The sequence below is a fragment of the Vidua chalybeata genome, chromosome 2 (genome assembly GCF_026979565.1).
Source record: "Vidua chalybeata isolate OUT-0048 chromosome 2, bVidCha1 merged haplotype, whole genome shotgun sequence".
Taxonomy (NCBI): Eukaryota; Metazoa; Chordata; class Aves; order Passeriformes; family Viduidae; genus Vidua; species Vidua chalybeata.
Window position 1 is genome coordinate 79397996 of NC_071531.1, and position 17582 is coordinate 79415577.

General features: G+C 44.5%; 1 protein-coding gene across 3 annotated transcripts in view; it reads left to right on the forward strand.

Moving 5' to 3' along the window:
* Window positions 1-17582, forward strand: part of RAB30 (RAB30, member RAS oncogene family) — a 48766-nt gene that overhangs the window by 17200 nt on the left and 13984 nt on the right. For 2 of the 3 annotated variants that reach the window (XM_053935008.1, XM_053935007.1), the window contains 2 exons: window positions 14569-14669; window positions 16040-16123. In XM_053935008.1, coding sequence (XP_053790983.1) covers window positions 14577-14669; window positions 16040-16123 — 177 coding nt within the window. In that variant the 5' untranslated portion in view covers window positions 14569-14576. The remainder of the gene's footprint in view (window positions 1-14568; window positions 14670-16039; window positions 16124-17582) is intronic. The other variant, XM_053935009.1, reaches the window with a different exon arrangement.

Here is a 17582-nt window from a genome sequence, read left to right on the forward strand (position 1 = left end):
TGGGTATCCGATTTCAGTCATGTGTAGTATAGAAATACATACAGAAGGAAATAAATATGGAGCTTCTACAGAATTCTTGTTTTTGCTTTACACAGGCTCTGTTAGACATGCAATCTCTTTAGAACTCATGGCAATTTGCTGTGTAATAGGAGCTGTTGTTGGTTCATTGCTTTATACTTGGTAGGAGCATGCTGTGCTGGAGGGCAGCAAGGCTGTGCTTGTGTTTGAGGGGATAAATGGCAAACTGAAACACAATGTGAGGGAATTCTTTATTTCCCTAAATAAAAATGCCTTATGTTGAGTTTTGAATTACAAGCAGTATTTTTGGGTAGACTGCCCATTTTGTTAAAGAACAAATGGTGCTAGTCTAAATAGTTTTGTGCAAAATTGGGAAAATGCAAGGGATGAACAAATGTGAAATGTGCCTTACCCCCATAAGCACAGTCTGTCTGCCTCATACCATCTCAATTGTCAAGCTCTATCCTAAAGGAAAATGTTTAAGTAAATATGTCTTTGAGAAGCTGAAAATGCAGTCTTTTTTTGTGACTGAAACACTTTTCTTCCTGTATTGTGTTTCAAGATCTTGAACACCTGAGTGTAACTAGCTGTAGCCTTGAGACTACTACTAGGTCTCCTAATCAGGTTGAAAAATATTTGCTCTGTCACATCCTTTCAACTTAAAGCTATAGAACTGTGTGGTGTCCAAAAGTGGCAGCTTGTTCTTCTGCAATACCCAGTGAGAACTACTCTTGCTTGGTTTTGGTTGTCTCACTTTCCCCTTTTTTTTTTTTTTTTTGCGGCATGTCTTCAAATTCCCTTTTGGCCCATGCTCTTTCCCTTGCCCATTCCTTTCCACAACCAGATACATGCACAGCAATCCAGCAACATTCTGGACCCTGAACTGAGGGTGCCGAGTGTGCCAGCTAGCAACCCTTGCAGGGAGGGCATGCTGCAGAACCAGTGTGACAAGGGTCTGGCTGGAATCCTCCATGGAAAAATCATGTTTTCTATGTCTTTGGCTTATTGGATGGGTGAAAGAGCCAAGTTCTCCTAGAAACTCGAGTAACCTGAATGTTCCATCTCTTTGGTGTGGGTAAAGGTTAATGCATGAGGCTTGCAATACAATTCAGTGTTGCAGCTGAAGTTACTGTGAGAATCTGTTTATCTCGTACTTGATACAAAGTGACCTGGCTTTGGTACATGCGCCTGGAAATGAAGGTGGGTGTCTCTCCCGCAGTCCTGCAGGCACCGCCACGGAGGAAGGACAGCAATGACTTGCCTTCCTTCTGCCTCATGTCTGAAAGATAAAGGATCCAAATTAGTTATCCATGTGTTATCTCATTATCTTTAGCTAATTTGTATGGGCATCCCTGATGATGGATGATGTTTGTGCAAAAGCATGGTTTTGCTGTTGGGATGAAGGTTCTGCAGTGCAAGGCTCACTGAGCCTTTGGGAGGATGTGGGCCTCGGTGTACAGACACAGCCAATGTTGCAGTGCAGTGGTGCAGTTTGGTACACAGCTGCTTTTTCAGGAAGATAAGGGAAAGAGCTTGTGGCTTTCCTTAGAGAAGGGGCTGCTTTCCAGCCAGCTGCACATCTCTGGTGGAGCAACTTCTGCTCCCCCCCCCCCCAAGCAATCACAGTGGATGGGAGTGTTGGAAAAAACATAACCTACAGAGGAGCACTGCTTGCCACACTGTACAATAAACATTATTCCTTAAGGTCCTCTTGTTCCTTCTAGACAAGAGTATTGCACTGAAGTCCAGAAGTGGAGAGTGATTTACAGGAGGGGAAGGGCTGGAGACAAACAGATGAACTAAAACCTGGTAATGAAATAAGTGATGTAACTCTGCTGTGGGGGTATCCTCAGCTTCCCAGATTTTTAGCCTGCAGCCAAAAATAAAAGGCAGTGTGACTGGAAGGAGCAGGCTCTCTGAGGACCTGCTTTTGAAGTTACAGACAAATTATTTCCCTGTATTTAGAAAATCTACTGTAATGAAAGATGTGTGGTGCTGGTCATGCAGGCAGGGAGCAAGGTGTTTTGGATTGCCTGGGTGGGAGCAAACACTGGGGTGTCTTTGCTGCTGTTACCTGTCTAGCAGATTAAAACTCACACAAGCATCCCTGGTTCTGGCTTGCTTTGAGAACACAGGAAAAAACACACCCATTGTTGGACATGTGGCAAGAAATGGCACGGTGATGCTGAGTGTGGGGCTCACACTGCTGCCAGCTTCTCCTGGCCATGCTGTACTGGCAGCCTCCCCTGGGAGCTGGTGGTTGAGCCCTTGTGGAGCTGAGACCCCCCCTTGAAGCTAGTTCAGGCTCCCTTTGGCAGGCAACAAGTCACCACATCCGAGAGCACATGAATTTCATTACCCGCGCCTGAATGTCTGCTGGGGCTGAATTGTCTGGATCCCCAAGAGCTGCTCAGTAAGAAACAGCAAACATTTTCCCTGGGAAGGAGCAGCTGTTTATATATAGTGTGCAGTGGGTTCATGAGTGATTATTAGGAAAACATTGCTTTCCAGTCATAAAAAAGGGCATTTTTGTTGTTTCCTTTCTTCTAAAACAGGCAAGTTGGAGAGTCAGGGATTTTCATTTGCCATGACAACCAATGAAATTGCCAAGCCATGTGATATCTTTATCCTTCCTGTGATTAAATCTTTTTTTTTTTTAAAAAATTTAAGGCCATGTTGCTAACAGTTGGGAAACATCAGGTGTTGTTTGCTTTTCTCATGTCGATTAGTCAGGATTTAATTTGCATGGTTTTATTTAAGAGCTGTAGAGAGCTAGGGGTTATTGATATTTCCATGATTTATGGTAAGGATGGAATCTTAGTTCAGAATTGCTGTATTGTACTGAAGTCTTCCCCCCTCTGCTCCTCTCCCCCTTTAAGACAGGACCATTCAGCACTGTCTCCCACAGGACAAAAATTATCATGGGACCCATCAGTGCTGCTGAGCAGTGATGAGGTTCAGAGCCTTGGAGATGTTGGTTTACAGAGGATACAAATAGCTTAGGGACTTTATAAGCCAATAAGTCTTTTCCTGTTCTAATGCCAGGGCAAGGTTTTGCAAAAACAGAAAGTATGAGGGATGTGACTCTTGATGCTTGGTCCATGTGAGAGCTTCCCTTGGCTCTAGGTCTGAGCACTTCACACTAAGCAAGAGCCTGGTGGTGGTGTTGCTGTCAGCAAAGCTGAGTGCCAGCATTTATTCTCTCTTTTAAAAATTGCTGTCTTCTATTTAGGAATTTCCTCAGGGTGCCAAATAAATATTCAACACGAGAAAGAAAGCCCCATAAGCTCAAAGCTCAACCCCAAAAGCTGCTCTGTTGCTAAGGAATAAAAATAGATGGTCACAAACAGGGTGCTGACGTGCCAGGTTGTGTCACCATGACCGTGCAGCTGCAAGTGCGAAGGTCCCTGTCCCAGTGGCAGCACTGCCCAGGCTGTACACGTCACGTTGGCATCAGTGTCTAGGAAGGACTGGCTGCTGCTTGCTTTAAGTAAGCAAGAGGAAGTAACTTTGTTTCCTAATCTTAGTCCCAAAGAGGTATAAACTTCAGAGGGCTGCTGCCAGCAGTAGTAATACAGGAAAAAAAAAATATATTTTTGTGTGCTTATATCTGTAATACAGCAATGTCTGTACTGGAAGAGCCCTGAGAGATAGGAACATATTTTTGTACAAAAGCACCATTCTTTGGGAGATCTTGGGCTATGTCACAGAGTTGCTGGTCATTGATGACATCAGAAGGGTGAATATTGGTGCTGCAGAAGCTTCAGTTGTGCCTTCACCTTCTCTCCAAATGCAAATCTTTCTCTGCAGATCTCTGCAATAATTTATTAACCTGGCTCAGAGATGGGGAGTAGCTGAGCTGGGTGTAGAGGTGTGCAGAGGTGAAGACATGATTTATCTGGGCTAGAGAGTGGCTGTGGCCAATGCCATCTTTTAACATGTGTGTGCATGCACATGCAGTGCTTGGTTTTGTAAGGACCTGCCTGCTTAGTCCTCAAGGTACTGCTTGCTGCATCAGCTCTGAACAAGAAATCTCAACGACCCTGGAACACAATTTTTAGAATAGTGTTTTCAGATTTTGTACTTTTAGGTGAGCTGTTTGACTAATGTCCCTGCAGTAGTAGGGACTGGAGCAGAAAGCTTCTGCTAAAGAGCTGCCTTTTTGTGTTTAAGGATTTGTTGTAGTGCCAAATTTACCCCATGGAGTTTCTTGAGTTGCAGCTGGTCCAAAGCTGAGATGAAGTTTTAACAGCAGATAGCTGCCCTAGAAGACTAACTGTACATTTGCAGTGGCTTAGGGTAAATAAAAATTACTGTAACCACCTGAAACTATAAGAGGAGCTGAAAATAGGCTATGTGTTAGTGTGTGAGCTAAAATGTAACCAAAGCATGAATACCGATACTTACCTTTTGAAGAGATCGGTGATACCCTTATAAAAATCTTACTTGGGAGCCATTATATGATGTTACTGAGATACTCAAGATAGTAAACATACTTCTTTACAAAATTAAATTCTGTAACTTAGGCTATAAGGTCTAATTCTGCTGTCCCACCCTCAGGTTTTTTTTTTTCCCCATCTGGACTGGGTCCCTCCTGCAGCTGTCTGGAGCAGGCAGGGTTGGAAGCCTTCCCTTTGGAAACATCTTCTTAAGCCAGTCCTGAAGCTACACCCAAGTCTCTATTGTTTCTACTTTCTTCCCTCTCTGAACAATTTGTTTTCATGAAACATCTGCTGCTCTGGCAGATACCCACAGTTAAAGCTGTACTGCAGTGTTTTTTTGCAGAAATGCAAAGAATATTCCCTGCCAAATCAGTCACTTGCCAGACAGGATGGTCGATCCCAGCTGAGGGGTTTCCATCAGATGAGACCATTTTTAGAGGGGAGGACTTCTTAGAGGGCACATACAATGCTTGAGCTGGTAGTGTAGTTCCATTAGGAAGCTGAAGCATTGTGTGCATGAGCATGCCTGGTACAGGTAAAATGTGCTTCCCATCTAGAAATAGGAGGTGGTAATCTGAGGACCACTGGGGCAATAATCAGCTTAGGAATAGGTCAGAATTTATCACCTGAAACTTGACTTCAGTGGCAGAGAGGGCCCCCTGGTTTGGGATTCCAAGCTCATCTTTGGAGGCAAAAGCCTGTAACATTTAACTGTATTTTATTCCTCCTATCCTATCGCTTCATGCTCACAAACACAGTCACTTCTAGATAAGAAACCTTCCCTTAAAAGGTGTAACAGAGCCAGAAATCCTTCTGAAATGCAAACCCGCTGTGGCAAAGTGCTGCCTGTCCTATTATGGTGGCCCAGATGTGATGCACAGCTCACATGTGGCTCACATATGACGTTGCATGTGTGCTTGTGAAGAGGGAGCCTCCAGCTGAAACACAGGGTCACTTCTTTATTTCCTCGTGTTAGTTGAAAAATAACCACAACAAAGAAGTCTTTTATCTTAACAATCTACCTCTGGAGTAGTAGGTTGCCCTTCATTTAGGGGGCATGCCTGAAAGTTTTGCCTGGGAGTGACAGCCACCTTTTTGAGTCACCAGGAAGAAGCTGCTCCTGTAACACAAATACAAATGATGGACTGAAAATGGGTTGTTTGAACTTTGCAAATTAATGCCCTGATAATTTTGTGCTTGTTCCTGGATAAAGTTCTTTTAAGCAATTGTCTTGAGGAGGCTGCTTCACTGCACTTCAGGCTGTAACAAAATGTATGATAGGAGCTGGTTAGGGATTGAGCTCCTCTCAAGACTGTAGAGTCCTAGAGTGGCTTGGCTTGGAAGGGACCTTAAAGATCACCTGTTATGGACAGGGAACCTTCATGTAGATCAGATTACTCAGTGTCTCATGCACGTGAACACTTCCAGGGCTGGTTTTCCTGGGTCCCTTCCAACCCAAACTGTTGTATAGATCTATGATTTTTATCTTTATCTTTCTCTTCCTCTGCTGCTAGTATTGTGAAGTTATTACTATTATAATATTTAAATTACATATTTATAATATATACAAAATATGTATTATGTATTTAAATACATATTACTTTATATGTTAAAATGTATTTTTGAATATATTTATATATTCTATATTTAGACTTCAGGTATGATGCATCTGTCCTGAGCCAAAAGCATTGTTTTTTTAGCTTTTTGATTGCTAATCCAGTACACTGTTGATTTGACACAGCCTGGGTTTCACCAGTGGTATGACATTGACATGACATGGAAGAGGAGCATCATTCACCAGGCTGCATGGAGCCCACAGCCCAAGCTGTGAGGTACCAAGCAATTCCCAGACCTCAGACACCTGAAAGTGCAATTAGCTGAGGTTTAATTACTTATTACTTCTAATAGGTTTGATGGAGAAGTGATATAAATCCCAGTAAATCACAAGCTTACTTAAGCAGAAATGAGGACATGGAAATAACAGCTTATTTTTTCAATTAGAAAGCATTCTTGCTAAACAAAACCTTATTAGTGTTGGTTTTTTTTTTTTTTTTTTTTTTGTTTTTTTTTTTTTTTTTTTTTTTGTTTTGTTCATACCACAGACTCTGACACAATGAAAACAAGATGGTCAACAGCAGTAAGAGATGTCATTGCAGTTAAAACTCAAGAAAATTTTCTTGGATAGTCTGGGTTATGAAAGTGTGTCTAAGGCACATATTCATATTTCACAATACATTTATGGTTATGTCACTGCTAAATGGCACAGTTACACTTGTGCTAATTTGGCACTTGCAACCTCATTTGAGTCATGATGTTCCTGTAAATACTTTATTGAAATTCTTCAGTTATGATAGCTTTTCTTGTATATTCTCAAAAATGGTGTCAAGCTGTCTAATATTACAAGTTTTTAGCAGAACCTTGTCACCCAGTTTCAAAACTTTTCCATGTATGATCATGATGCCGCTCAAACCCCTGCCAGCCCAGCAAACTAATGCATCAGGAGACTTCTTTGCTTTTTATGTGTTTTACATGCACATGCCTTTATTCTAAAGCAAGGATTTGTTTCTCCACTGGCTTTGCCTCCTTGTGAGGTGGGCAGCCTGCACTTCACTGCTTAGAATTGCGCTGTCCCCAGAAACCTCGTGGGAGACACCTGGGGTTCAGCCTGATCCTGCACCTGGTTTCTAAACACACGAAATCTCACATAAGTTTCTGATGGGTTTCCCCATTTTAGTGGATCGGGTCTTGGTGTGAAGTTTTATTTCATCCAGAGAGCTGGACTCAGTAAGCTTTCCTAGCTTTTCCATACAAGATATGTTTCACTTACCTCTTGGGTGTAGTTTAAAAAATAATTTTGTTGGGGTTTTTTTTTCCCCTTTGGGAAGAGGCAGTTTTTGAGTGGATGAAAAAGCATTGTCTGGCTGGATTTCTGGCAATGGAGTTTTTTCCACACTTGGAAGTCAGCCTGTCTGCTGTGCTGGCTGTAAATGCTTCAACACACAAAAACGTGTTGCTGCAGAGCGTACAGCTTGGTGGTCACAGGATGTGCTAAAATGAAGCCAAGACCAATGGAGTGTTGTTTTGAGCATGCAGTATTGTCCCCATACCCAGGCATGTCTTAAAAGTTGTTTATAAAAGCAAGTGTTAATATTGCACCAACTTTTTGCAGTGAAAACCCAGATTCTGACAGTCAATGGAGTGTCAGGCTGTTCTCATGCTTCCAAAGATGGTGTGTGTCCTGGGGGTGCTGGTGTGTGGTCTGGTCAGACACCATTGAGGCATTGTGGCTGTGCGTGTCAGCAGTTTTTTGTTTAATCCTAAAGAAATTTTCCATTTATAATTTTGTAACTACTGCATGTACCTCATTATTCCTTCATAACACAGAAATCTGATTCATTTATCTGTGCAAGGAGAATAGTTATTATTAACAGTTCAGTCCTCAGATGTGTGTGATGGAATATAACTTGCTGTCTGTATGTGATATTTAGCACTTCTATGGCCATTCCTAATGCTGACATGCACCAATGTCTCTGAGTGAGACAACCTTCTCTCCAGGAGGTGAGAAAGTTAGATGGGGACACTGCACCAGGCAAGCTGTGAGTTGCCTGATCTATTACGAAGGGTCTTTGGTGGCACTGAGATCCCCCAGGAGGTATCTGACCGAAACACATCTCTCTACCATCCAACCAAAATGATTAATGATGTGTGTTAATGCTGCTCTTTATACTAGTACAGCTCCTCAGAAGACTTCATTCAGAAGTGGACACAAAACCTTTTCACCATCAGGGGATGTCTGGAATGTGTGAAAATCCAAAGATTATTTCCGAGTGTGAGATCTGTAACTTCTACTGTTAAGCCAAGCCAGCAGATGGAGAGGGCAGTCTGCAGGCAGTTACCTCTGATGTCCAGCCATGGGCTGGGGTAAGCCTGGGGTGTCTTGTGGGAGCACCACAGCAGAGCATCCTGTTCTCTGGAGCTCTGGCTCCAGGCTCTTCTTTGGGATGATATTGGTACTGGATTTACCTAGCTTGTTCTGTGGGGAAGCAGCTGTATTTGCTGGCCACTGTGTTCCTCTGTAGTACCTGCACAAGCTCCTGGAAGCCAACTCATGTGTGAGCCATGGCCTGAGCAAAGTAGTTCAGAGAGCTCCAGATTTTCCATGGTGGCAAAAGGGGTAAGGGGAAGCCTGTGTTCTCTGTATGGTCATTGGTCCAAAACCCTTCAACATTCCTTTTATTTGTAGAAATATATCTGTGGAATAAAACATATATCTGCTACATGACAACTTGTACCTTCTCAACTTGTTTGGTTGCTGTAGGAGAAACATCCGGAGTGAAGCATTAAGGAGCATGAATCTCTCCATATAGCCTAGGGCTGAGGTTTTTGTAATCTGGAGTTTTTTTCCAGATGCACTTTTTAAAATGTGTCTAGACTTTTGAATGATCACCAGCTTATCAGCCAATGTTGCTGGGTCTGCTGTGCATGGGGAAAGTCCATACCTCCCTGCACTATGTGCATAGTTGCTTGGTGCCTCCTGGAAGTGTTGGATGGATTTATTGAGTGATGTTGGGACCTCTTTCCTTCCTTGAAGAGGTATGTTTAGGATTGCCAGGGCACAGGCAACTGGATTTAGCTCACCTGCACTGGTAAGTGTGGTGGGAGAAGTTGAGAGTTGTCAAGCTCTGCAACCTTAAGTGCCTACAATAAATCTTTCTCCCTTGATTTTGGAAAATACATTCCTGGAGTTTTAATGTTGCACCATGCCAAGAGCATGCATCCCATGTACTTGTGGTTTTGCCACCATCACCACAGAGGCATGCATGATTCAGACTTTTTTGGGAATTAAGTCCTTCTTAATTTTTCTAGTGTGAATGGAAGTGAAATCAAACCCTGTGGAGATGAGGAGTGAGGAAGGTGGGCAAGGAAGCAGAGGGAAATGCAGCCTGCTCGTTTGCAGGGGGGTATGAGCTGGGCTCATGTTTTCTGAGTGCAGGAGCCTGCTTGGGTTGGCAGGTGCTTTGGTAACGAAAATATTTTATCCTGAGTTTTGTAATGCAGCAGCATGTCCAGACCTGAATTCCCTGCAATTTTCTGGCCTGCAAGGAGTAATTTTCTGCTTGAAATATTAGCCTTAGTTTTGAATTTTGTTGCTCATATGGCGTATGCAATCAATGTAATATCTGTATACATAACTGCTGCTGTTTGAACTTGAGATGTTTGGGTAAACTTATTTATGTTTATAGCTGTTGGGTGATGAAGAACAGAAAATACTTGTTTATTAAGAACTTTATAAATACATCAAAACCTGCCCTGGCCTACTGGTTAGATCCAGCAGGTGAAAAGGCTGCAGATCCTTCTCTGTGCCTAATTGTACCACAAGGTTGTAATGGGGTTTTGAGGTGGGATAGAGCTGAGGTGCAAATTATCAGCATTCTGGGCTTGATATGGTTTTGGTCTTTAAATGGGGGAAACCTTTGCAGCTGTGGATAGTTTGTTTTTTGTTCTGTTTTATTTTTCATCCAGCTCCTTACTGGGTAGAAAACTGTCTGGATGGCTGAGCCCAGAGAGAGTTGGTGAATGCAGTTACATCCAGCTGGCAACTGGTCCCAAGTGGTGTTCCCAAGGGCTCAGTTTTGGGGACTCTCCTGTTTAATGTCTTTATCAATGATCTGGAGAGGGGATCAAGGGCACCCTCAGTCAGGTGGTGGGTGGCAGTCAGGTGGATCACATCAGATGGACTGAACCTCTGTATGAGGTTCTAAAAGGCAAAGTTGGGTCTTGCACTTGGATCACAGCAACCCAGGCAGCATTACAGACTGGGGGCAGAGTGGCTGGGAAGCTGCCTGGTGGAAAAGGACCTGGATGTGCTGGTCAACAGCAGCTGAACATGAGCATGGGAAAAGCAGCCCACTTCCCTTTTCAGGTGTCTCCATGGGAGCAGGAACTTGTTTGTACAAGCTTGGGTGAGAGAAGTAGAGGCAAAAGTCCCTGGTCCCTGTGCTTTTGGTTTGGGTGGATCTTGCCAGTCTTTTTGGTTGAATTGGAATTAATAACTGGATAATATCGAAAGCATTTATTGCACTGTCTTGCCCAAATAGAGAAACATTGAGGTTCTGGAGCATATTCTGAGAAGGGCAGTGGAACTGATGAGAGGTCTGGAGCACAAGTCTGATGAGGAGTGGCTGAGGGAGCTGGGCGTGTTTAGCCTGGAGAAAAGGAGACTCAGGGGGACCTTCTCATTCTACAACTGCCTGGAAGGAGATTGTAGTGAAGTAGGGGTGGGTCTCCTCTCTCATGTGAAAAGCACTAGGATGAGAGGAAGAATCAAGTTGCATCAAGGGAGAATTAGATTTGGATTAGGAAAAATTTCTTCACTAAAAGGGTGATGAAGCCCTGGAACAGACTGCCTGGGGCAGTGGTGGAGTCACCATCCCTGGAAGTGTTTGAAAAACATGTAGATGTGTCTGTTAGGGAAATGCTTTAGTGGTGGACTTGGCAATGTTGAACTTGATGGTCTTAAAGGTCTTTTCCAACCTTAATGGTTCTATGAATCTGTGAAAACTAAGTCTAAACTGTCCTTCAGCTGCATTCCCACTGATGGATCACCTCTTCACGTAGAATCAAAGCCCTGCTTTGATTTATCCCTCCTGGCCTCTTGTTCTGCCCAGACTGACCATGTGCGGGGTCGCATGATGGAGTGAAGCAGAGCAGTGACACAAATGAAATAAAAGCCCACAAAACTGCTCTTGTGTGAGGCTGGCAGGAACGGCCCGTGGAGGCTGGTTGGGATGCCATCTGCATAAACTGCCTTGGGGAAAAACAGCTGTGAAACCAAATTTTCTGCCCTACTGCCAGCCTTGGACTCTACTCCTGCTTCATCTCATGACAGGACATGTCTCTGTGCTGTAGTGTTTGTGATTTAAATGAGTGTGATGAAGGGTGGCTGAGGCATGGACTGGCATCCCATCTCCCGCCCTCACTGCAGGGTCTTGTCTCCTCCAGAGGGTGGGACAGGCAGCTGCATCCTGAACACCTGAAACCACTGCAGGGATGTGAGGCAGAGCCTTGCACCTACAAATGCAAGGAAAGAGAGGGGAAGAGAAAACCCAAACCCACACCAAAAAACTGAAGAAAACAAAAACAAATAGAGAAGTTGTGCTCTGTGTTTGTTTTGGGTTTTTTTAAAGCATATAATGCAATGTGCTGTCTTGCTGAAATGCACATTCCCCAGCTGTGGTAAGTGGGGTAGAGGGTGAGACACATCTTCTCTGGGGAGAGGGGAGGGTGTTGTGAGCCTGAGTCAGCAGCAAAGGTCACTTGGCTGCAAGGCTGGGCGTGCAGGAGGAGAGGATTTCATAACGTGGCCAGTGCAGTGTTTGTGTGTCCAGCACTGGCAGCGTGTGCACTCGGAGGGAGGAGCACTAGCTGGGGTGATAGGGCAGCGATGTCAGCTTCACCTGCCCACTCTGCTTCACAAAGCACTGCTCACTCTTCCTTGCTGCTTCCTTTGCTTTGTCCCTTCCCATGCCCTGACCTCTTGTATCTCTTCAGTTCTGGCATTTAATCTCATCATTGCATGATTTGTTTTATGGTCTTGGCTCGTCTTTCAGTTCCCGTTTGGGGTCATTATCACATATGATTAGTCCTTGAGCCTAATGAAGGGGATCAGACATAACTCTAGGGTATGTCTGAGCCATTTAGCATTTCTGACCTCAAAGATCTGCAGAGAAAGTTTATTTTTAAGCTTCCTAAGAAGATAAATTTGAATTTTGGATTGTTTAGGGTGCATGTAATGGAACTGAAATCTCTCTGGATGGAGCATGCCCTCTGGGGTATGAAGAATCCCAGGAATAATTATGCAGTGCTGCGTGAGTATCATTAGTCTTGAAATAGACTTTTGGTGGATGATCATGTTTTTCTACATGGCAGTAACGAGTGTGAAACCTTATGTTAACATTTAGTCTTCATTTAAGAGCACTGTCAACGAGTGTTTAATACTGCTTTTGTTATCAGTCCCGCTCTGGGAAAGCCAGTCACAGAGATATGAAACAATCACACAAAGTAAGTACCCCAGAAAATAAAAAAGGGCGCATTTTTTTGGGCTGCTTTTTAAGGTCCCAGTCTTTCACTCTACTAAGAGAGGAAAGACTTATGTGTTGGAGCAAAGTGAAGTCAGAGCATCCTCAGGACACCTCCAGCTGCTACTGTTTGGTGACACTGTGCTGCACTGTGCCCCTGACCCCGGTGAAGCTACTTCTATGCAGTGACTCAGCTGTGTTCCTACTAACCATCTGCTGATGTGATGCAGCTCATTAGTCACTAATTGGTGTGGTTTACCCTTTTTTTAGGCTGTTGGAAAGGCCAAGGGCCACATAGATGTTGAAGCAGCTGAGTCAGTCTTCTACCTGTTTTGCCCTCAGGCCTGCCAGACTCTTGGTTGGAGAGCTGTTTCCATGTTCTCTGCCAGGCAGAAACAGACTATATCAGCTTTATCTTGTACTCTCTGATTGTTTGACTATAAGCCTATCACAGCTGTTTGGTGGGATTGGAGTCTGTAGCTGGAGCCTTCTGGTGTGTGTCACAATGAACCCTCCAAAGGAAGGACTTTTGGAGGCAGTGGGAGACAGCACCCTGACTTTGGACTGAGCGTGAGAAGCTGGTTTGACCCAGCCTGCATTTCCTCCCTTCATCAGCTCTGTAAAATTCCTCTAAGCAATCTGGGGGTTTACTGAGGATAGCACTTCTGAAATACATTTTTTCCCCCCATTCCCCACCCATCTGCCCCATACTTCTGCTACACTTACCATCCTTGACTCTATCACCTCATTCTATACCTAATCTACAGCTACTGGTGGGTTAGGTACTGATGTTTTGGTTTTGCCTTACATGGTATCTGAACTGGTGGCATGTAAATCTGTCTCTTTTCTGATATCTTGAGGGCAGGTATTTGATGCTGTGTGTAATACCTCAATCCTCCTGGATGTAGCTACATTTGGACACTGTCCTTTGCTTCCTTGTTTCTGTGCTTTTCATTCTGCCTAAAATCTCCAGTTGAATCTCTTCTGGCTGTTGTTGCTTTCCTGGGAGGTTACAGACTACTTCTCTGGGCCCAGTGTTGGCAGCACCCGTGGGAGCACTGGAGATGGAGGTGTGGATGCTCATCCCTCATGACTTGCTCAGCTGCAGCAAATGCATTTGTCAGCAGCTCAGCTCTGCATTTGTCTGTTTGGTCCTCCCCATGCTGTGAGTGGCATAGGAAGCCATGTGGATCTTCCCCCATGCAGGCAACCCTGCCCATCTCCTGTGACATTGCTGAAGTACCAGTCTCTGCATCCTGCCAAGGAGCTTGGATTTGGGGCATGGAGTATGCTGGATAATTCCTAAGCTTCTCTCTGTTCACTTCCCATTTGAGCAATCTAAAGATTCCTCACAAAACTAAAGAAAATTATCAGAGTAGTAATGTTCCTAATAGCATCTATTATTTCTTCTCTTCTAAAATCCTCTTGTACTTCAGCTGAAGTGTTACCCCACTTTTCACTACAGTTTTAGCACATGAGCTCTTTCTATTTTAAAGGCAAGCACCACTGCTCTTGTTTTAAAATGAAGTCCCCTACCTGACCTCACGTGTGCCCAAGCCCTGCTCTGTGTGCACCCAGTGTGCTCCTGGAGGAGCTCATGGTGGGGTTTGGGATATTTCCTTAACAGGAGTCAATTACATGATCCCCTCAGACAATGTGATAAAGTCCATGCTGTCCTTTGGAGCTGATGTAGTTAAAAGTAAAACAAACATTTGGGAACATCTAGGAACCAGTGTCTCAGGTTTGTGGAGCACTGCTTGGAAAGCTGAAACCAGCATCCCTAACTTGTGGGCAGCCAGGTGAGACCGTATGAGAACCAAAATGGGGCCAAGGTTTCACAGCAGCTGACTTTGACTACGTGGATGCCCTAGCTCAGAGTGAAAAGTGTTCTTCTCCCTTATCAAGGATCCATGTGTGTGCCAAGAGACCTTTGTTCTGAATATTTGGCGTAATAAAGTTCAGCTGGGATAAAAGGGCATGTCCCCACTGACTTGGTTCACACAGCGTTGTGCTCTCTGTCTCTCTTGCAGCTGCGTAAATGAGTATGGAAGATTATGATTTCCTCTTCAAAATTGTTTTAATCGGCAACGCCGGGGTGGGGAAGACCTGCTTAGTCCGTCGCTTCACTCAGGTAAGGCTGGCTACCTCTTGGATTGTGGAATGCTGGGATGGGGACACCACTGGCATGGGAGCGTGGAGCCTGCGGCTGTGCGCTGAGGGCTCTGCCAGCATCACAGCTCCAAAACATTTTGTTGCTCACACCCTTGGTGCACACATCACATATAGTGACATACTGGTACAAGCAGTGCATCTGTATCTAATGCTGCACCTGGCCCTGTTCTGGAGTTTGTGTTGGAGAAACCTCATTCCTCTCTGAAGGTGGAAAGTCCATTCTGAAAGCCACTGGGACAGCTCCTCCTGTTTTGGTGGTATTTTGGAGCAGTTATAAGACCAACAGATCTCCTGGTCTCCTCCTCCACCTTTGACGCACAAAGTGCTCCCTGTTATTTGTCATTAGTAAATAAATAATCTGGGTCCTGAGCTGTCAGTCCAGTGTCCTTTTTTGTGGCAGAATAGCCTCTGTGATCCAGGGCAAGGGAAGACTTTGCATGATGCATCATAAAGCACAAATTGTGGGGTTGTGGACTCTCCACTAGGAATTGTCAGCAATTTTACCCATCGCTGTTAATTTTAGTTTTGAAGCTATAGTGATTTTAGATGCTCTCCAAAAACATGTGGCAGCCAGTGGCAATAAAGCTAGTCATACCCAAAAGGTTTACAGCAGAAATCTTTGGCAACTTCTGCTGCTTGTTCTTTGGCAGCACAGCTGTAGGGGATGGATGTGCCCCAAAATCAACATGAGTTGGTAGACCAGAAATCAAAAAGCTCTCATTTCGTTTGCTGCTGCTTCTTTCTGATGGTGCTGCAATCAAATACCACCAGCACTATACTGTCCCTTGCCATTGCTGTGGCACTGGTGATGGCTGGCACTGTGCTTCACTCCTGAAATGCTGTCCAACAATGCAACCCCATTGTTGAGAGCTGCCAGAAATGCCTATTGGTGCCGTGGAGGGAAAAGGGAAGGTGTGAGCTTGCAAAAGGTTGCAAATGCATCTCATCCCACACAGATGTTCACACACCTTTCAATGCATTGAGAAGTAGGATGGAAGGTCCTCACCCTTCCCCTGCTTCTTCCAACTGTACAGAAGGGTTTTCCCTCCTCTCTTTTTTTTCCTTCTTTTCTTTTCCTGTGTCCTTACTTCTGAAGTCAATGACTTGCTGCATAATTATGGATGTATAAGGCAGGGAGAACACAACAGGGTTGAATTTATGGTAACCTTCATGCTGGGGAAATGTCACACTCTAAATGTGATGGAAGTGTCATGGGAAGGGGACATCAGATGAATAGTTTTGAAGATGGAAAAGGGTGAGGATTGGCACCCAGTGAGACTTTTGTCTTGGTGTAGAAATAAGTTTAATCAAACTCTTGTTTTCTTCCAGGGGCTTTTCCCACCAGGGCAAGGAGCCACAATTGGGGTTGACTTTATGATTAAAACTGTGGAGATAAATGGTGAAAAAGTAAAGGTAGGAGCCTGATGATTTAAAATTGAAATTCATGCAGCTGTACCATAGCTGAGGTTTCTTGCTGCAGCCCTTCCTCTGCTGGAAGACACTCAAGGAAGGTCAGGGCTGTCTGGCATGGCTTGGGCAATGCAGGGTCTAACAATCTGTGTGCCACTCTCCACCATTGCTATCAGGATTGTAAAAGTGAACCTGCTGGAGGGGAGAAAATGGAACAGGGAGACCTTGCAAAACTGTTGTTCTTGCTTAGGAGACAGTGAGGTCATGCCTAGCTTGAGGAAGCCCAAAGAAGCATTTCCATGCAGCCTCTGCTCTCTGTGTTTCTGGCAAGCAGAATTTTGTTGCATTCCCACTGGGATGTGCTTGAGGAAGGTCTTCTCCTGTGAGTTCCCAAGATGGCCATTGGGGAGAACACGTCTGAACTTGTGTGGCTCTGCACAACAGAGGTTCATCTTCCACTTCTGCCAAGTTACGGATTTGGGAGAAGCAGAGCTCATCACAGTACTTGTGCTTCAGCAAACAAAGGGCAAAGTTCTCCATATTTTTAACTCTTTCACCCTCTAAAATAAGATGGAAGCCGCTTCTGGGAAACTGTCCTTTTCCTGAGCTGACTCCCAAAATGAGCCTGAGCATCACGTGGCAGAGAGCTACTTTGCCTGTGCCAAAACACACAAAGCATGAGATTGGTTTTCAATCTCATGCTTTAATGGGGTCCATGGTTGGGTTCCAGAGCCCAGAAGTGTTGGCTGCTATCACTTTGTTCATTACTAGAGGTTTCACTTGAGCTGCTGTGGTAACTGAGATGAGAAAAAAGCAGTTATTTGAGCCTGTAATGTCAAGGTGTCCATCGTCCCTGGATTTACTCTGCCTGCATGAAAATCAAAGTGAAAACCAGCAGTTTTCCCCTTGCTGTCTTTATCAAACCCAAGAGTGGCAAGTGTGACAGTGGCTGGTATGTGACTGAGACCTGTTTTTAAGCTTGTGTAAGTGATGGTGTGGAAACAGTGGACTTGGGCAGATTTTCAGCACCCTGTTTTTTTTTTTTTTTTAACCTGTACCACAGCACCACAGAGGGGTTTAAGAAGAAAATGGGGCATTGTGTTGCTAAGTTTAGGACATATTTTGAAAGCTGTGGTCATGTCAGCAATCTGCAAGTCTGCTGGGTGAGGAGCTTACAAACCTATGGGAAGTGGTGGTGCTTCACCAGGAGACCTTCCCACCTGAGCAGGTGACAAGAAGAACAACAAGTAGAAAATGAAGGACAAGAGGTAGAAAATCTTTAAGCTGATAAAGACCAAGGTTATGCTTAGCATGTGCTGTGCAAATGAGCCAGAGCAGCAGGCAGGGAGGCAGAGAGGATCACGTGTAGCCCAGGTGGTGCTGGTGCTCAGCTTTCTGGTTGCGATGCTCATTAGCAGGGCTGGCCAGGACATGAATGCTGCTTGTCCCAAGCTCCTCAGAC